We start from the raw sequence: 22,362 nt of genomic DNA on the forward strand, positions 1-22,362 counted from the left end.
TCCCCGACGGCAGTGGCATTTTTCAGCAAGAAAATGCGCCATGTCACAATGCCAGGAGTGTGATTGTGTGGTTCGACGAACACAGTGGTGAGTCCAGTTGATGCGCTAGCCCACCAACGCGCTAGATCTGAACCCCTTTGAACACATTAGGGATGTGATTGAACGTGACGTCAGAGCTCATCGCCCCCTCCCCGGAATTTACGGGAATTAAGTGACTTATGTGTGCACATGTAGTGCCACTTAACTCAACCTACCAAGGTCTCACTGCTTCCATGTCACAACGAGTCCCCGCTTTTATCTATGCCAAACGTGGACATTCCGGCTATTAGCTAGGTGGTCGTAAAGTTCTGGCTAATCACTGTATTTATTACACTGAACAGATTCCGTTTCAGTGTGACAAACAGGTTGATCGCTACATTAAGAATACATTATTCATACTGCTTACAATTTGACCAAAAAATGCAATTCACTGCCACTTCAATTTTCTCAAGGCAGATACAGCAGCCAAAACATAGCTGGGTGATGAAGATATCTCAAAAAATTAGTAAAATTGTAATAACTTATAGCTTGCAATAGCCGATATTCTAAAAAATGTTGAAGATGATGACTAAATTCGCATGTTCTCCTGTGTGACAGCTTAGGATGCCAAAAATTTGTGCTGCAAGTCAAAGTTATCTGTGATTTATTGTACGAAAATCTAAAATAAAATTTATAGTACATTTATATCGGTGGAATTTTTTGTTTGGTGTTTTTCTCCTTTCACTCCATCTGTAGTAGGTGCTCAATGACAGCTCTCTGACTGGAACGAACCTACGTTACAAATGCCATTTTGAAGGCCACGTATAGCACCGCCACCTACTGGAACATCAAGGCTGAAGCGGGAATATTCCACGATGTTCTACAACAAAATTCCGCATTTTTTCAATCTAAATTGGGCGAGAAAAAAATGTGTTGCATTACTTATTGAATGCCCCTCGTATAACGTAATTGACTCATAAAGTGAACATTACACAGATAAAATTTATTGATTATGATGATGATGATGATGATAAGGTAAATGTGGAAATATTGCATACAGTTCTTTTCTGATGTGTGCACACATGTGACATGAAATTTAATGACGAGATAGTAAAATATTTGGAGCGAGAGAGAGCGAGAGAGCGAGAGAGGGGGGGGGGGGGGGGGAGGGGGAATTCACTGTGCTGAATAAACTAGAAGGCTCATGATGAGCCAGATGTGGAAGTTCCGTACATAATTTTTTGATGTCGTGTGCACAAATCTGAGATTTTATTTAATGATGAAGTAGTACAGTATTTACATTATGCAGAGTGGGGATGGATGGAAGGGTGTGTGGATTTACGCAATTTACATGCAAATATCTTTGAACATGGAGCAAAGTCAAGTGAAGCTTATGTATAGTTTTCAACATGATGTATCTTTCAACATGACAAGATGTATCTTCAACGTGCCACACGGAGTGGCCGCGCGGTTAGAGGCGCCCTGACATCGACTGCGCAGCCCCTCCCGTGTTGTTCTTAGCATAAGTTAGTTTAAGTAGTGTGTAAAGCCTAGGGATGGATGACCTCAGCAGTTTGGTCCCTCAGGAATTCACACACATTTTACATTCAGTGTTCAAATGTTCAAATGTTCAAATGTGTGTGAAATCTTATGGGCCTTACATCTACTACATCTACATTTATACTCCGCAATCCAGCCAACGGTGTGGGGCGGAGGGCACTTTACGTGCCACTGTCATTACCTCCGTTTCCTGTTCCAGTCGCGTATGGTTCGCGGGAAGAACGACTGCCGGAAAGCCTCCGTGCGCGCTCGAATCTCTCTAATTTTACATTCGTGATCTCCTCGGGAGGTATAAGTAGGGGGAAGCAATATATTTGATACCTCATTCAGAAACGCAGCCTCTCGGAACCTGGACAGCAAGCTACACCGCGATGCAGAGCGCCTTTCTTGCAGAGTCTGCCACTTGAATTTGCTAAACATCTCTGTAACGCTAACACGCTTACCAAATAACCCTGTGACGAAACGCGCCGCTCTTCTTTGGATCTTCTCTATCTCCTCCGTCAATCCGATCTGGTACGGATCCCACACAGATGAGCAATACTCAAGTATAGGTCGAACGAGTGTTTTGTAAGCCACCTCCTTTGTTGATGGACTACATTTTCTAAGGACTCTCCCAATGAATCTCAACCTGGTACCAGCCATACCAACAATTAATTTTATATGATCATTCCACTTCAAATCGTTGCGTACGCATACTCCCAGATATTTTACAGAAGTAACTGCTATCGGTGTTTGTTCCGCTATCATAATCATACAATAAAGGATCCTTCTTTCTATGTATTCGCAATACATTACATTTGTCTATGTTAAGGGTCAGTTGCCACTCCCTGCACCGAGTGCCTATCCGCTGCAGATCTTCCTGCATTTCGCTGCAATTTTCTAATGCTGCAACTTGTCTGTATACTACAGCATCATCCGCGAAAAGCCGCATGGAACTTCCGACACTATCTACTAGGTCATTTATAAATATTGTGAAAAGCAATGGTCCCATAACACTCCCCTGTGGCACGCCAGAGGTTACTTTAATGTCTGTAGAAGTCTCTCCATTAAGAACAATATGCTGTGTGCTGTTTGCTAAAAACTCTTCAATCCAGCCACACAGTCTGATATTCCGTAGGCTCTTACCTTGTTTATCAGGCGACAGTGCGGAACTGTATCGAACGGCTTCCGGAAGTCAAGGAAAATGGCATCTACCTGGGAGCCTGTATCTAATATTTTCTGGGTCTCATGAACAAATAAAGCGAGTTGGGTCTCTCACGACCGCTGTTTCCGGAATCCATGTTGATTCCTACAGAGTAGATTCTGGGTTACCAGAAACGACATGATAGGCGAGAAAAAACATGTTCTAAAATTCTACAACAGATCGACGTCAGAGATATAGGTCTATAGTTTTGCGCATCTGCCCGACAACCCTTCTTGATGACTGGGACTACCTGTGCTCTTTTCCAATCATTTGGAACCTTCCGTTCCTCTAGAGACTTGCGGTACACGGCTGTTAGAAGGGGGGCAAGCTCTTTCGCGTACTCTGTGTAGAATCGAATTGGTATCCCGTCAGGTCCAGTGGACTCTCCTCTGCTAAGGTCATCAGTCCTTAAGCTTACACACTACTTAGCCTAAATTATCCTAACGACAAACACGCACACTCATGCCCGAGGGAGGATTCGAACCTCCGCCAGGATCAGCCGCAGAGTCCATGACTGCAGCGCCTCAGGCCGCTCGGCTAATCCCGCGCGGCTTACATTCAGTATTACATAATACAAGTAATTGTCTGCCTTATTTAATTGTCAGTAAAATGCTACGGTGTCATCGGCTACTTCATTTTAATACCCCTAAAATACTACTCTGAGATTGACTAGAGAGGTGGAAAGAGAAAGGGGCGTGGAAGGAACATGATGATGTCATTGAAAGGTAGCATGTCATGTCACGTGATGATGATATCACTGATACGGAGGGGCATCGGTTAGAGCCATCTTAGATTGTGGCGTCATTTCCCAAGAGTGCAGGTAATTTACACTAATACTTGCATTTGATGTCAGTGGTACCGGAGGGTTTAATACCGCATTTAAGTGCAAACCGGATCACAGTTGGCGCAGATATATTCTCTATCCCAGCACGGCTAAATCGAGTCCATACAACTATCACAACTGGATCATGAAAACCTACTGAAAACAAACTAAATACATGCTATATTTGTGAAGGCAGAAATTTTCGTTAGTGTGAATTGTAGTTAACTCTGCTGAGCATGGTAAATTTGTTAGGGATTTTCCAATTTCTTCCATACTTTTCATTACAACACTTTTCGATTATAAGGTCTCATGTCTATGAAACAAATGCAACCAAATTTTTATCCACAAACTTCGTTTTTCAGTTATAGTTTATGCGTCCACTAACATGTGTGTATTTTTCACCACATTTATATCGTTTGTTGTGGCTTACGTAGTGATTTGTGCCTGCATGAATAATTAATAGGAATTTTTGTCTTAGTTACTGGTTTTCCTGTCCGTTTTTTATTTACAGCAGTTAAGAGTCTCCTTACGCTGAAGACGTTTAAATCTACGATCGATTGGTTGATACTGCGGATCCAGCATTGTTTACGCCGACCGCACGTGACACTGCGATCGCGCCGCTCCAAAGTCAATCAAGTATAACTTCAGACTGGGCGCCAGCGTGCGCTTCGCTCGCTCTGGGATTTTATCAAATCGATAGGGGGCGCAATATAGGCAAATAGAGGTCGCCGCAGATAGTCACGATCTCAGAGAAACTACCCATATTCATTTGTGTTCTCTTAGAGGTCGGTGCGGAGAAGTTGGGGGAGAAGACACGACGAACACTGGAAAACTGCCATCGAAGCCTCATCGGGATTGAGTTTCATTACCTGTGTCACAATCATCAGTATCTAAGAGGCTGTGATCAGTGAATCAAGAACATTAGCCAGTAAAGGAAAAATTGTTAATTCGATAGAGAAACGTAAGTACAGTGAAAATCCAAAGAAACTGGTACACCTGCCTAATATCGTGTAGGGCCCCCGCGAGCACGCAGAAGTGCCGCAACACGACGTGGTATGGACTCGACTAATGTCTGAAGTTGTGTGGACGGAACTGACACCATGAGTCCTGCAGGGCTGTCAATAAATCCGTAAGAGTACAAGAGGTGGAGATCTCTTCTGAACAGCACGTTGCAAGGCATCCCAGATATGCTCAATAATGGTCAGGACTGAGGAGTTTGGTGGCCAGCGGAAATGTTTTAACTCAGAAGAGTGTTCCTGGAGCCACTTGTAGCAGTTCTGGACGTTTGGGCGTCCGTCGGAATGCACAATGGACATCAATGAATGCAGGTGAACAGACAGGATGCTTATGTACGTGTCAACTGTCAGAGTCGTATCTAGACGTATCAGGGGTCCCATATCACTCAAACTGCACGTGTCCCACACCATTACAGAGCCTCTACCAGCTCGAACAGTCCCCTGCTGACATGCAGTGTCCATGGATTCATGCGATTGTCTCCAGATCTGTACAGGTCCATCCGCTCGATACAATTTGAAATAAGACTCGTCCGACCAGGCAACGTGTTTCCAGTCATCAAAAGTTCACTATCAGTGTTGACGGTCCCAGTCGAGGTGTAAGGTAAAGGCGCGAAATTTCGTTCCCCAGTCTGTTTTTGGCTGTGAATATCACATCTTTAAATCAGTTATTCCCAAAACATTTATATACCACCACCAACTAAGCCTACATATGGTATTTAGCTCAAAATATATCAGAAACGATTTGTTATCATTACAAAAAAAAAAAATTCAAAAACAACGATCTTTTATTAAATTTGAAAAAGTGGTCCTATTTTCGCCCCCCGACTAATATGTCTTGTAAAAGAGGTTTTAACACTTTAAAAACAAGGTAATAATAATAAAGACATGCTACAATGTTTATTTATATTTGATACAGGTTACAAACGTTCATTTTTGGTACAAAAAATATTGATTAGCAAATGTATGATTATTTTTTACCCTTCCAAACAAGAGTCGCAAATAATTTTCTTTTTTTTTGTTCTTTGTTTCTGAGCACATTTCCTGTTGGCACATGGAACACTGAGCGCAACACACTCATTTTCCCCCATGATTGTCTTGAGAAAAACGTTTTAGGCAAATGGGGCAGTCCGCATCATCTCCATTATCCTCGCTTGCACTTGAATCTTGGTATGGGACATCACAGTCGTCAGAGTCCCTGGATATTTCCAGTTTCGTTTTCCTAACGGTTTCTTTACCTCTCCTGTCAATGTCTTCGGAATTAGATCTAACCGTTTTCTCACATTACGATTGATTTTCTCTTGAGATTTTCGTAGTTTCATCTTGTAAGGTGAGTCTGTAATAAGATAAGCACTGCGTCGTCGCTTAGATGAAGGTGAATGGTAACAGGCACCCCTACGATATCTTTTCGGCTAACTGCTGTTAACTGTGGCATTTGTGTGCTGTTTGAAGGTTGAGCGGCTGGAGAGGCCGGCTATATAACTGTGCTTGTTGAGGGTGGATTTTTTGCATGTGGGTCAGGAGCTGAGGAGGCGTCACCAATTGCCGGAAAGTCTTCTAGGCCACACACATTCGGGTTGTAAGGCAGAATTCCAATTTTCTTAAACCTATTCACAGCAGTTTATGCAACCGCTGCCTTTTCATAGGCTTCATTGAAGAGCTGTGCAATCTGCAGGTTACCAGCAATCCTGCCAGGATGGTCAGACAGCCAATTTTCTATTGCCTGTGCATTAAATGTTTTAAAAGGAAACGTGAACGATACATGGCGACCGATGGCGCCCCTACCGGCGGAACAGACAACCTTATGGGGACGAAATCAGGAACGGAGACGAAATTTGGTGCCTTTACCCTAAAGCTTTGTATCTTGATAAAGAGAACACGGGTGGGCCTTCGGCTCCGAAAGTCCATGCCGATGATGTTTCGTTGAATGGTTCACACGATGACACTTGATGGCCCAGCACTGAAATCAGGAGCAATTTTCGGAAGTTTGCACTTCTATCACATTGAACGAATGTCATCAGTCGTCGTTGGTCCTGTTCTTTGCAGGATCTTTTTCCGGCAGCAGCGATGTCAGAGATTTGATGTTTTACCAGATTCCTGATATCCACGGTACACTCGTGAAATGGCCGTATGGGAAAATCCCCCCTTCATCGCTACCTCGGAGAAGCTGTGTCCCATCGCTCGTGCGCCGACTATAACACCACGTTCAAACCCACTTAAATCTTGATAACTTACCACTGTAGCAGCAGTACTCGATCTAACAACTGCAGCAGACACTTGTTATCGTATATAGGCATTGCCGACCGCAGCGCCGTATTCTGCTTGTTTACATATCTCTGTACTTGAATACGCATGCCTATACCAGTTTCTTTGGCACTTCAGCGTACCTCCCTTTATTACTTTTACTAGTTTAACGTCTTGTAACATTGTAAATAAATGTGCGTAAACTACACGTCTTTGTGTTTGTAGTTTAAATGGCTTGCCACGTATACAACTCGTACAACTGCAGACAACAGATATCACACGTGTGTACTGTGTGGTTAACGCATTAGGTTCGTGCATAAGTCCGTAGCGTTTTTCCGTAGGTTTAATGAACACAACAGATACGCCTGATAGAGACTTTGTCCTTCACTATTTACAACAGGCTGCGAACGCTTGGGTAACTTTTCGATCCCGCGACTAGAAATCACGTGGTTTTGAGGCGAAGAAATCGTCGAGTCATGTTAGGAGCGCATTTTCAATCGGAAAGGAAGTTCCTTGAAGGTTGTTCGATAGACAACGGAAAAGGTGAAAATCTGAAGGCGCAATATCAGGTGAATAAGGTGGATGCGTAATGATTTCCCAACCCAACTCCTGTTTTAGTGTTTCCTGTCAGTCTAGCAGAAAGCGGGCGAGCGTCAGCGTGGACTAGAATAACTTCACGCTGTCTTCCTGGTCGTTGTTCTTTGATTGTGTCTGCAAGATGTCTCATTTGTGGGCAAGAAATGTCAGCAATGTTGGTTACACCTCGGGGAAGCAATTCGTAGTATTCCACACCGTCGCTGTTCCACATTATCTTGCGTGGATGCGCGCAAGTCTTTAAACGGGAAGTTGCTGCTTTGTTTGGGCTTAACCATTCCCTTCTTTTCCTTATGTTAACATAAAGACACCATTTCTCGTCACCAATAAGGATACGGGATACGAATGGTCGGTTTTGTCACGAGCCGAGCTAATTGAAAATGACCAAGTAGACATGCACATAGGCCTATGGTCGCACGCCGATTTTTCTGATTTTAGCTTAGGACATGTAATACCCTTCATACCCTGACTAACCTTCCTCATTGCCTGAAAATGTGTCACGATGGTGGAATGACCACAGTTCGTCACATTTCCTAGTTCTAGAGTACACTGACGTCATACACAATGACCTATCATTATGGATTAATGCGTTTACACGATTTTCGTCACACTCCGAAAGTCTTCCTGAACGTGGAGAGTCACTTATGTCAACACGATTCTCCTTAAAACGAGAAAATCATTTTCTTGCCGTGCTCTGTCCAATGGCTTCATCACCATACATGGTGCAAATATTTCTGATTGTCTCCGCTGCTGTCACCCCTCAATTAAACTCAAGGAGAAGAATACGTCGGAAATACTCGGATTTCTCCAATTGGCACTCCATTTTCTAACGTCCACAGCTCCACTCACTACTCCAAATGCCAAAATGACAATATGTAACTCAGATAGCAACACTGTAGTGAAAAATAAAAAATGTCAGTCGATAAATACACCCATAGGAACCGGAATACCAACATGCAAAACAAAAACATTACGAACTTATGTACCAACCTAATATACAAAATTCGATGAAAATTCTCCTGAATATTTCCGAGTGCGGACATGCAGTGGAAAGAAACTGGAGTTCTATTCGTGAGAACGGCGGTTCAACCACCCGTCCAGACATATAGATTTAGTAGTGGCTAGTACTGAGGATATAAGAATAGTACAATAGGGACACACAAGCTACTGAAACCTAGAATGGCATTTTCACTCTACAGCGGAGTGTGCGCTGATATGAAACTTCCTGGCAGATGGTAGAGCACTTGCCTGCGAAAGGCAAAGGTCCCCAGTTCGAGTCTCGGTCCGGCACACAGTTTTAATCTACTGAAACCTGATTACATATCATAACCTCCACACAATATCAAAAAACACAAAGTTAAAGACAACAGTAGTAAAGTATTCACGAATGTACAAGGAGCTTGCATAATCATTCTTGCTTACATAACGATAGTAGACGACTGCGTTATTAAACTGTTCAGGGTGGAAATCATGTTTAAAAATGGACAACTTGAGCACTAACGATAAGCATTTGCACTATATATATATATATATATATATATATATATATATATATATATATATATGGAACGTATGTGCCAAATATACTATTTATCCTCTTACGTAATCCGTTGTCTATAAAGTGCAAAGGTGCGCCGTACAGAAAGCTTACTTCAGATCAGGCAGTGATATGGTAAGCTCGCAGACGTTGGGGGTACAGCAATGAACAGGAGCCAAATTAGAAAAAAATATGTTAATTTTTTCTTTTTAATTAATTTATAAAAATAATTTGTTTGATGCCACTTGACAAGCGAAGCACAGAATTAGAGTTAACAGCTGTACTAAAGCTCGCAAAAAAAGGTGAATAGCACGAGTACATAGTGTCATTATTCAGTCACTGTACAAATGATATTTCCCTTGTACATTCGTGGTTATTGCACTACTTGTGTCTTCTACACTGCCATTTAAGGTATAGTATCACACAGAGAGTGTGATATGTAAGTAAATGTTATTGATATGAGTATTCCTACTACGTTGTTCTTATGTCATTACTAGCCACCAGCTGACAGACTTCAAACGAGACACTCATTCCTCATACGCCGCCAATGCATTTTCCTTGGCTTCCGGCTCGCAAACAATCTCACTCCTGACTTGTAGAGGTGACATGCGATGTTTAATCCACAGAAACTGTTTGGTGATGCGCCATTCGCTGTTATCATAAATTCGGAGCGTGGCTATTTTGCCCTACCAGTCCTGATTTAGGCGCTGGTCGACAACAACTTTTATTTCACGGCGAAGGCGATTCAATCGCCGTTTCGTCGCAAGTTGTCGTGCCAATTGCCATTCACGAAATATGCGGTTTTTCTCCGTGAACAGTTCCAAGGTGTTTGGCGGAAGCTGTTGGGAGAAATCTCGTTGTTGTTGAGGTCGCCTGGGAATGGCTGTAAATCACCGCAACGTCTCAGAGAGTATTTATGCAACTTATATTTGAATTCCAGAATGAAGAAAGAATTTCCTAGGAAGGCGAACTGAACACCTGACCAGTGGCAGTACCGTTGTGTTTAAGGCCGATAAGCAGCGAGGGATGGGTGATCATCAATATTTAATCATCACCTCGAAAAAATAAAGTCACGTAATTAATTTTCTGTTTTTTGTTTTTGCAGGTGCATGTATGTAATCCTCATACAAATTTTGATAGCTATGCCGTAGTACCGTAGCATTCCGCTAGAGAAACCAAAACAAAATGGCGCACTCCGTTGATAAAGTAGAGTACGAGCGATAATTCATACTCTGGTTTTGAAGGTGAACAACACTGTAACAATCGGTGCTCAGTTGGTGTATGGTAACAACACATCATCATACACTAGTGTAAATCATTGTAAATGCTTGGATATTTGTGCTAAAATCAACAATGTCCTTTGCGATAGTTGTGCACAGCGTATAAGAAATACTTTGAGGTCTAGAATACCAAAAAATTCAGTCAAATAGTATCGCATTTGATATCAGTATTACAGTATATCATTTGACGTCAGTATTACAGTATACAACAAGACACCAACGATTCTGGTGGTATGATTCTGGTGGTAGCGGGTGGAGCTCAATATAAACGCAGTCGGCTCTGTGGTCTGATATTGTGTGCGTGCGTGCCTTTACTGCAGATAGGTAACATACACCATTAGTGACACTGCATGTTGTGTACATACACCACGACTGCGATAATTCCACACGGAAAATAGTTATCACGTGATTAAAAAGTAAAAATTGATGCGTACAAAGAAATGGGGCTCTCTAATCGTCAAACCGCCAAGAAGTTGAACCGTTCAAGTACATGATTGATAATTTCGTTAGATCGGGCCCACGATATGGACAGAACGGAAAGTATGGGCAAAGTAGAAAATTATCTGAGGAATCGAAACGGTTACTTTTCCGAAAAGCAAGGGCCACAGTCCGTTATTCTTCTCAGCATGTAGCTGATTTACAGTTTCTAGTAACGGCCAAACGTGTTCGACCAATCTTGCATACAAGAGAAGACTGTATAAATCCGCTGTAACACTGAGACCTAAACAAGATGGATTAGAATTTGCTAAAAAAACATATGTCATGGGCTTCAGAATGGAATTAAGTCATCTTCAATGATGTGAAGAAGTTTAATTTAAATGGGTCGGGTGGATTTCAATATTATTTGCATGATCTGAGAACAGAGCAGCGGGGAAGAATGAGCAGAAATTTTGGTGGTGGGAGTGTTGTGATTTGGGCAACCTTCCGCGCTAAAGGTAAATCACGCATTGCTTGGATGAACACTAGAACGAACTCCAACATGTAGACTGAGATGTTAGAGGCAGAATTGATTCGAATGTATGAGGACGTAGGCGACGAAAGTATAATGTTTCAACAAGATAATGCATCTGTGCATGTTTCTGCTACAACCAAAAAGTAGTTTGAATATAAAGATACCGATGTCTTGCCCTGCCGGTGTACGTAGCCGAATTTGAACCCTGTGGGAAACCTTTGGGGAATACTTGGAAGGCGTGTTTATCGCAATGGAAGGCAGCTTGAGGCCGTAAGTGAGCTGAAAAGAGCTATACGAGAAGAATGGGTGGCAGTTCCATTCCAAGAACTAAAAACCGTAACAAAATGCCGAAGAGAATCTTTGAGATAGTTAGGAAGAACAGGGATTGGAGAAAGCACTTACAATGCAATAACTCATTCTGCATAGCGAGAGTCTTTATACCAATTTCCCACCCAGGAAATGCTAATGCCTTATTTTGTTACTCGTGTTATGAAAGAAATTATGTAATTTCGTCGTGGTTTTGTAGGTCTTATATTTATCTACTACTTTCATAATAAATTCCATACATGAAAACTTCAGACATTGTACTGTTACTCTCTTAGGAACCCTGCCGTTACACTGATTTCCGCTATTGTATAATACAGAGGTTAGGTGGCACAGACGCCTCCACTGTTGCCAAACACGTCTGAATGACGAAGATGGAAGTGCCAAACCATGTCTCTGTGATGAACCGGGAATCGCAATAGAAATCGAGGCCGCGGTGCTCGAAGCCCAGCGTATCACAATCGAGCCGGCCGCGGTGGTCTCGCGGTTCTAGGCGCTCAGTCCGAAACTGCGCGACTGCTACGGTCGCAGGTTCGAATACTGCCTCGGGCATGGATGTGTGTGATGTCCTTAGGTTAGTTAGGTTTAATTAGTTCTAAGTTCTAGGGGACTGATGACCTAAGATGTTAAGTCCCATAGTGCTCCGAACCATTTGAACCATTTTTTATCACAATCGAGACAACAGTTGTACCGACTGTAGAGTGGGACGTCTCTGGATTCGTTGCAGGTGTTACAGTCTTGTGAAGTAGATATAATCGTTTTCTCCGGAAACTTTCTTGAGCAACTAGTTCGACAACCCACACGCAGTAGGAATATTTTATACCTTGTAGCTAGAAACAGAACTAACCTTAGCGGCAGTGTCAGAGTACAATATGGGTGGGAGTTATTTCTGAAAGAACCGGTTTTCGGTTACACCGGCTCTTTTCCTCTGCAGAAATCGATCTTATTTTATCCAGCAAAAACTGCGAAGGTGAATGAGACGGAAGCGGCGACAGCGAGAGAGTAAGGTCACATGTTGATGACTCCCTGCATCGTGGCTTTTGGATGGTATACATTTTTCATCCTGAAGCAATAACAAAATTAAGTTTATAGCACTTCAATAAAGTTATAGGTATATCAATCAAATTTACCTGCTCCTCCAAGGAACATTGTCGATATTTTCTCCTTATATGATGTTACACGGTTGTCGTGCCTCCTGACATTTTTAATCTTTTAAAGCAAATGCGGAATTGTACTTCACTGTTACCACACTTTATGGAATATTTTCAAATTAGGGACAGTACCATTCTGCAACATAACCGAAGCCAGATGATGACAGTGAGGAACTACCATATAAACCAGACAAGGGCAAGACTTGCACACTGCATGTACACGCATACTTCCTAATAGGCCACGCCATGCCACAACAGATACAATATCGTCTTTGCTGTGCTGTATCGATTCTTATATCATGTGCTCGTTGCTATCTCTAAAATGGTTCAAATGGCTCTAAGCATTATGGGACTTAACATCTGAGGTCATCAGCCCCTTAGACTTAGAACTACGTAAACCCAACTAACCTAAGGACATCACACACATCAATGACCGAGGCAGGATTCGAACCTGAGACCGTAGCAGCAGCGCGTTTCCAGACTGAAGCGCCTAGGAACCGCTACAGTGGCCGACTGCTGGTTTCTAACTGTTGGCATTGTTATTAAAATAGTGCTGATCGCTTTTTCCGAGTATCTATAATAATGCAATATTTCAAAGCAATGTAAATTTTAGGAACAGACATTACTCGTTTTGTAAAAAAAAGTTTTATTTAAAAACAACAAATTTTAAAACTTCTGCCATCACAAATTGATATGGCGGTATTTTTATCCAGTTATTAGTAAAAATGAAAAAAAAAACACTTATAACCGAGACCAAACAAATACCGAAATGTACTGGTTATGCAGAACTAAACATACCGGCATCGGTTTTAACTGCTCGGTCTTTCCTATATTTAGTGTGCAGAAAGGGATTGGCAGTCAAAATGTCATAGCGACGATAGTTAGTAGTTAGCTAGTTAGTTAGCTCCATATTCCATACTTAATTTGAACGATTCTTTTATTGAAATGATTTGAAACGAGTCAGTTTACTGGAGAAGTGTACATGATTCGTGTTAACATTAACGAACATAAAATTATAAAGAATGTAGCAACCAGTAGTGGAAATATATTTTATTTATCTTGTTGCAAGTCGATTTCGACTGATATCAGTCATCATCGGTGCATTTTTCTAACCGATACATGCCATAAGTAGAAATCTGCCAAGGACAGCTAGATCTGCTAGATAAAACGAAATAGGGTTTTCTGGTATTACAGCAGTTGCAACACACGCCAAATAAGCGAGACTGTTTTGGTGCAAATTGTCATCTTTATGTGCCTCATTTACATAAATAACACGACAGAAAATAATTCGTCAAGTATCAATATCAAATGCCTATTAGGCCTACTACAAGCAAAAAGTTTTATGTTAGAAAATAGTTTCACATTTCATTCATACGCTCCAGTTTCTCAAGCAAGAGATCGAAAGGTAGTAGTACGAAATTTTTATATAAATTTCGAATCGTCATATTCTTCCATGTAATTTGTGTGATGTTTTGTTTCATTTCCTTCCTCGTTCTAACAAACAATCTTGTCATCACTAATTTGTTCAAATGGTTCAAATGGCTCTGAGCACTATGGGACTCAACATCTGAGGTCATCAGTCCCCTAGAACTTAGAACTACTTAAACCTAACTAACCTAAGGACATCACACACATCCATGCCCGAGGCAGCATTCGAAACTGCGACCGTACTGGTCGCACGGTTCCAGACTGAAGCGCCTAGAACCGCTCGGCCACACCAGCCGGCTATCAACACTAAATCCGTAACTATTCCTGCCAATGTCACAACTTATATTCCGGTTAACTTCACTAACTCTGCCACAATCACATAGTCAGTTATCCCGCGTTTATTCTCCAGTTGGGAGTTATTACGTGTTCGTTCAACGAGTTTTCCGTGCTATTCCGGGAATAGAACTTAAAGCGGCTGCTAACAGGGCACTGTGACACTGGTAGTATAGCGACCTGTCATGAATTTTCTGTCAAAATTTCATTTTCTTGGATACGCCAAGAAGATAATATATAATCTTTCTTACCTGTGTTCCTGTTAGTCATTTATTTCCACTCTGGTAATGTGAATCTATGGACTTCGCTAATAATTATAGCACCGCTGATGATTCGCGCACCCATTCAACCACATAAACAAACAGCGATTGGCATTCACCCATTCGGGTTTATTCGGTTCTGCTCGTATAGCCCTGTCCGCTTTTGTCTGCTGGAAAGTTTTTATTTCTGGACACTATGGGGATTCCCCTGGCAGAAACATCACGTTGGGGCACGCATTCAAAAATCTACTGATCATTCGTTCAGAAATCAGCTTAGAATGTGTTCAGAAACCAAATGGGATCCATTTCAAAATGATATGAATAATCGATAGAGCAACGTGCACAGGATGAAAGACGCTTTGTGAAACAAGGTTTTTTTCTTCATGAATACGAATTTGGCGCCCCCTGACATTTCCGCCTGGGGCAGACACCCCGGTTTGATCCCCCCCTCCCCCTCCCCCCTAGATCCGGGCCTGCATAGAAGTCAATGGTTTTTCTTCTTATGACTTCCTGTGTAAACTCGAGCAATGCAAACCTTTGACGCCTGCCAGACTCCATTTTTTGATGGTACAAGACATGAAATTTCTCTATATTCTTTCGAAATTCGCTCCACTGTAAAAGTAAGTACGCGCATTGATCACCATAGACTTTTCACAACTCTGTAAATGACGCATGGATTAACACACATACCAAGGCAATTGTCACACGAGTACACAACAACTAATGGGATCACGACTGTTTCCTATTTGACGGTAAGCTCCGATGTAAACACTGTAACAATGAACAACGAAGCGGAAATACTGTTCTGAGATCCAGCAACATAGCATACGCGAGCCGCATGAGGACGCAAAAACAAATAAATTAAATACGTGCTATTAGCGCTTTATTTACATTTATGTGCTTAAAAACGTAACAGCTGTTAAAGGCCAGGGTTTGAATTTTCGCCTTTCGTGTTGTTAATACGCATCACCACTAGGCGAACTGCAGAAATTTACATCCACCATTATTAGGACTAAACGGCTAATCGTAAAGCAACGACAATCCACCTGCAAATGGAAAAAGTTGCATCTTTAAACTGCGCAAATGAAATTTTCCTCTTAATTAAGGTCTAACTTCTGTGAGTCCTGGAAGTTGACATGTGCCAAAAAATTCTCGAAAAAGAATTTTTTCTGTTAAATATTGTTGCGTATTTGGCTCCGATTTAAACTAAAATGTAACACCCATACACTAAATAAAAGTACATATTTCTACAATTCCGCCAGGTACAACACATCGACGTTCGTCATGTAACCAGAAAATGAGCTCTATGTCAGGGGTCAATCATTATGAAATGGATAATCATGTAGTTACAATATGATGGAGTTACATGAGTTGTTGGCGAAGTTTAAACTGCTTGTGAGTTGCGCTCTTGAAAAGTATGTGCAGAGTAAGTGTATGACGAACGGAAAAGACGCACCGTAGTTTAATGCAAAATTCAGAAATTGTTGAGCAAAGAAAGCTTGTTGCGCTCTCGGTCCAAAAAAAGAACGCAGAAAATTCGACAGGCATAAGTCAGTGAAAATTCGTGCATCTGTAAGATCTACACGCGAAGCACGCAATAACTTCTGCCGTCATACGTTAGCGAAATACCTCGTCGAGAATCCAAAAAATTTCTGGTACTACGTAAAATCACTAAGCAGGTCAAACGCTTCTTCCAGTCACTCGTCGACCAGTCTGGTTTGGCGATAGAAGACAGCAAAAGGAAAGCTGAAATTTCGCGTTAAGAAATCGTTCAAGCAGTAGGATCATACAGAACTACTGTCGTTTAACCGTTGCAGAGGTTCCCGTAAGGACATACAAGTAGGCATCCCTGACGTAGAGAAGCAACTGAGAAACTTGAAAACGAATAAGTCGCCAGGTCCGGGTAGAATACCAATTCAGTATTAAGGCAAGCTTGCATTTACCGCGAATCTCTCACCCTATGGAAAGCCCCAAGCGTCTGCGAAAATGGACAGGTGACTCCTGTGTACAAGAAGGGTAAAAGAACGTACCTTCAAAATTGTAGACCAATATCCTTAACGTCGGTTTGCTGCAGAATTCTTAAGCATATTCTGAGTTCGAATACAATAAATTTCCTTGTGAGAGAAAAGTTTCTGTTCACAAACCAGCATAGATTTACAAATCATCGCTCTTGCGAAACCCATCTTGCACTTTTCTCGCACGATATTCTGCAAACCGTGGATGAAGGGCAACAGGCAGATTCCATATTCCTACATTTCGGGAAAAAAAGCGCTTCATACAGTACCACACTTCCTACTAATAACGAAAGTCTGATAACACAGAACAGGTTCTCAAACACGTGAGTGGCTCGAACATTTTTTACCGGTTTTTACCCGGTACATCGTCCTGGACAGTTAGTGTTCATCGAAGAGAACGGTATCGTCAGATGTGACCCAGCTAAGTGTTCTCTATATACGCAAACGATCTGGCGGATATGGAGAGCAGCAGTCCCAGTTTGTTTTCGGATGACGCAGCAGTCTAAGTGAAAGTGTCGTCTTTGAGTGACTGTACGGGAATGCTGGATGACGCGGATACAATTTCTATTTGGTGTCATGAATGGCAGATTGTTCTACATGTGGAAAAATGTTAATTAATGTAGATGAGTAGGAGAAACAATTCTGTAATAATAGACTACAGTCTTAGTGGCGCGTTGCTTGACAGTCACGTCTATTAAATATGTAGTTGTAACATTGCAAGGCGATATTAACTGGAACGAGCACGTAAGGGCGGTAGTAGGGAAGACGAACAGTCGACTTCGGTTTACTGGGAGGATTCTAGGAATGTGTAGCTCATCTATAAAGGAGACCGCATGTAGAATACTTGTGCACTGCACAAGTGTTTGGGATACCCATCAAATAGATTTTAAGCAAGACGTCAAAGCAATTCAGAGGTGATTTGTTAGATTAGCTACCAGTAGGATCGATCAACACACGAGTATTACGAAAATCCTCTATGAACTGAAATGGGAATCCGTAGGTGGAAGAAGATATTCTTTTCGCAAAAACTATTGGAAAAGTTTGGAGAACAGGCATTTGCGACATTCTGCACAACGATGGTACTTCCACCAACAAACATCTCGCGTGAGGATCACGAGGACAAGATAAGAGAAATCGGTGCTCGTCCGGAGGCATACAGGCAGTCGTTTGTTCCTCTTTCCGTTTACGAGTGGAGCGGGAAAGGGAATGACCCGCAGTGGTACCAGGTAAACTCCATCATGCACCATGGAGTGGCTTGCAGAGTATGTATGTAAGTGTAGATGGAAAGGAGCAGTGGATCAGTTTGCACCATCTTGCATGACTGTTGGAAGATGACTAAGGGCTCAGCCGATGGTTTCTGCGACTACTCATACCCAATCAGAAAGATAGCCGAAGTGAACCTTCAGTGGAAAAGTTGCTGCTCTGTCAGGTCAGTCCAGATTATTTCTTCACCCGATATTCACCTTGAATGAGTGCTGGTTGTTTCATTATGAACCGGAGTCATAGGAGCAAAGCAAGCGCTGGAACCACCGGGAAAGATACCAGACACCAGTAAACACCAGCAGCGAATAATACATCTAAAAAACCTTTTTTTTAGTACTGCGTGGGTTGGGTTGGGTTGTTTTGGGGGAGGAGACCAAACAGCGAGGTCATCGGTCTCATCGGATTATCGAAGGTCGGGGAAGGAAGTCGACCGTGCCCTTTCAAAGGAACCAACCCGGCATTTGCCTGGAGCGATTTAGGGAAATCACGGAAAACCTAAATCAGGATGGCCGGACGCGGGATTGAACCGTCGTCCTCCCAAATGCGAGTCCAGTGTGCTAACCTCGCTCGGTAGTACTGTGTGATTCAGGCTATTGGACAGACAGTATTAATTCGTGTTTGCCGATGTGATTTCGCAGCATGCCACATCCGATGGTACCATAATCAAAAACAATATATTGTGAGAAAAAATACAAGACCAGTAACTAATCATATCTGGATCTGAGAAATTTGCTATATGTGAACTGGTTATTTTGGCTGATGCAGTATTAGCTTTGTATGATAATGTGATGACGTCTTACCCTGAGTTCAAAAGAGAAAACATTTCACTATCTACAATGAAGAACTCGTCGAGTTGTTTAAAATGTTTTGCAAATCTTAGCACCTGTGTTCAGGTCGTTGTGAAAACGTACTCTTCTGGACTCGGAAAAATCCAGTAATATTGTTTTAACAACGATTTTCTTGCAGAATTATTTGAGAGAGAGTAGGAAATCTAATAATTGTTCTGCTCTAGGTGGCACTCTCTCCAGTGTCAAGGAGAAGTCGATTAAACGCACGTCTGTTCGTCATGAACCGGCTGACTATTTTGCTATAAATGGACATAAAGAACAGTAACATGATGCAGCAAAATACACATGTGCATCTCATATTGGTATATTTTGTCAACAGGACTCATTAGCCAAAAAGCAGTCTGTTCAGGTATTACTCTACAAAGCGAACCGTAGGCCTTGTCATACCGGTAACTAACTTGGTCACGAGATTAGGTACTGGCACATTCCAATGCAAGGTAGTGTGCGTTGTTATCTCACAGTGCAAGTATGTGTGGTGATAGCAGAAAATCCTTGCTGTTAACATCAACAATGTTTACGACGATGAAATGCAGAAAAGGAGTTATTGTGCTGATGGAAAAGGTAACAGAACGTGCAAACAAACTGTTAAATTTATTAAATAATTGCTACTGTTTAAATCACTTTTTATTAATACTTAATTAGCACAACATGTTTCTACTGCACGCTGCCATCATCAGGTACATTCCTACATGTACATTGAAACTTCCTGGCAGATTAAAACTGTGTGCCCGACCGAGACTCGAACTCGGGACCTTTGCCTTTCGCGGGCAAGTGCTCTACCAACTGGCTAAGCCATGTCTCCGCAATATCCTTTCTTTCAGGAGTGCTAGTTCTGCTAGGTTCGCAGGAGAGCTTCTGTAAAGTTTGGAAGGTAGGAGACGAGGTACTGGCAGAAGTAAAGCTGTGAGTACCGGCCGTGAGTCGTGCTTCGGTAGTTCAGTTGGTAGAGCACTTGCCCGCGAAAGGCAAAGGTCCCGAGTTCGAGTCTCGGTCGGGCACACAGTTTTAATCTGCCAGGAAGTTTCATATCAGCGCACACTCCGCTGCAGAGTGAAAATCTCATTCTGGATACATGTACATTACATTAATCTGAAGCGTAATTAGGTCTATTTGTTATGTGTGCCAGTGAGTATCGGAAAATGTATGTTAGTGTGTATATTAAGTGATTTGCGTGTAGCATATTTGGATTATTTTATTAGTGTATTTTCTTACATTTCTGTTGGAAATTTACTTGTCTGGCACACAGAGCACAATGACCAACACATCACAGCTGTTTGTGAAAATGTTAAGCTGGGATGCGTTTATCACTGGGCCCTGTGTGCCATAAAACGAAATTTCCAACAAAAATGTAAGAGAATGCACCAATAAAATGATCCATACATGCTACATGCAAATCACTTAATGTACACACTATCTGTACAGCACTGTACTTCGATACATAACCTCACTGGCACACACAGCAAATGAACCTAATCACACATCAGATTAAAGTAATGTACATGTAACTTGAATACACTTGATGACAGCAGAATGCTGTTGAAACGCGTCATGCTTATTAAAGATCAGTAAAAATTGGACAACACACGTAACAATTTTTTTAAGTTCAAATTGTTAAAGTTGAGGAAGTAGATCAGAAGGGAAAATTGCTTAGCAGAGTGGTATTCAACTATCTAGAAACAAAGTGCGCAAAATAAACATCCCATTGACGATTTGAATAAAGGTGTTACCAAGCAGCAATTTCTGCGATATTGTGAACTATAGAAGGAGATAGAAACTCATCGAAAGCTTCACTGCTTCCGTTGTATAGAACTGAACTTCAAACATAGCACAGAAACACTAAAGAAGATTATTGTGTCTGTGGTATTTGATTGTCAAAGGTGGCAGAATAAACGAGTCTTCATGTGTTCAAACAAGATGACTCAATTTCAAAATAACCATACCACACAAGTATTTTACGGAAAAATTAAGCTTTGGAATACGAGCGGCCAGCGGTATATTCAGGAGAAGCGCGGATTTGTACACATTACACTGAAACAACGTTGGCAAAAACTGTGAGGAATTTTTTTCAAATAAAAGCACCCGTCAATGTTTAATTATTGTGCTGTGCAGGGCATAGGTGTATAGATGAGTAGCTTGCTACAAAACTCCACTTGTAAGACTACTGAGTGTACTATACCCGCGCCAGATAAGCCGAAGTTCGTTGTAGCCATGTCAGCCGGTGCGAACACTACAATCTGGACTACCAACAGTTTCCCACTTACAACACTACTACTAGTGACAATGAGACGGCTGAAACTTGTCGAAGTGATTTTGCTGCTCGCGCTGGCCATGCTCACAGATCGCTTACCGTCCCCGACCCCTCTGACATCGGAGTGCCCGCAGTACCTCACTTCTCCGTTTCTTCCCTACTTCTCGAGGGTAAACACGATGGTGTTACCAGTCTGGGCAGGTCATCAGTTCATTTTATGGCTAATACTAGATAGTTACATATAACACTATATTAGACACTAATGTTACATTACGACACATAAAAGCACTTACGATTTCTGTCTTCATGATACGTGTAGGTGCGTATTTTTCTTTCAGGAATGTGAAGTACTTGAAAGCAAACCAAGTACTAGCCGGTCCTGAAAGTATAATGCAAATTAATAGTAACTGTAAATCTAATAATTAACGTGGTTTTGAAAACAATAATTGAAAATAATTACCTTTTCCAGAGTACATAGACTTTTTCATTTTCATTCTTTCTCTTCTGTACGAAGACAATAAGGAGGCCATCTTCTTCTTCACTTCATCGACTTTGCAGCCCATACCATTTGCGATCCACAGCCAAGCGTCATTTTTCTTGCTTTTTGTATGATAATTATCATCTGCATGATCCCACAGTTCCCGCTTTTCTCTGTACAGTTCTACGACTTGCTGAATTTGTCTACGGTTCCACTCAATACTCATGTTTCCAGAATGTTTGTTAACTCAATAACAACCCTGTCCAGGTAGAATGAAAATGTACGCACGTAGACTGGTGCGCGATAAAGATGCTTCAAACGCACTCCGAATACAGAGGCACGAACGAACCACTCCCTTTGATGTACCGACTGTTACTAGCTTGTGTTCACGGGTGCGCGGCGCAGCGCAGCGCAGTGCGGCGCGTTTAACCGTGCAACACCGCCTGCGCCGCTCCGCGCCGCGCCGCGCCGCGCCGCGCCGTGCGGCGCATTTGACTGGGCAACACCGCCTGCGCCGCGCTGCGCCGCGCTGTCTCTTCTGAGCCTTTCGCCGCGTCGGGTGTAGGCAAGTACTGAACGAGGGAAACGTCTTTTTCAGGTAACTATCCCAAAGAAGATTGTGTGGGTAGCCGTGACTTGTGGTGGAAGAGAGTAAGTGTACATACGTAAGAATTACTCTTCCTTGTTTTCTAATATTTAATACATGCTAACCATATACGAAGTTTCGTAAGGCTGCAGACAACTTCGCTGTTGAGCGCTAAACCACACACACACACACACACACACACACACACACACACAGGGTGAGAG

General features: G+C 42.1%; 1 protein-coding gene across 1 annotated transcript in view; it reads right to left on the reverse strand.

Moving 5' to 3' along the window:
• LOC124722901 overlaps positions 1–21,936 on the reverse strand; it is a 64,085-nt gene extending 42,149 nt beyond the window's left edge. The window contains exons 1-2 of the mRNA XM_047248041.1: positions 21,535–21,936; positions 21,368–21,453 (exon numbers count right to left, since the gene is read on the reverse strand). Coding sequence (XP_047103997.1) covers positions 21,368–21,453; positions 21,535–21,778 — 330 coding nt within the window. The 5' untranslated portion in view covers positions 21,779–21,936. The remainder of the gene's footprint in view (positions 1–21,367; positions 21,454–21,534) is intronic.
• Positions 21,937–22,362: the final 426 nt, after the last annotated feature.

Source organism: Schistocerca piceifrons, chromosome X, assembly GCF_021461385.2.
Source record: "Schistocerca piceifrons isolate TAMUIC-IGC-003096 chromosome X, iqSchPice1.1, whole genome shotgun sequence".
Lineage (NCBI taxonomy): Eukaryota > Metazoa > Arthropoda > Insecta > Orthoptera > Acrididae > Schistocerca > Schistocerca piceifrons.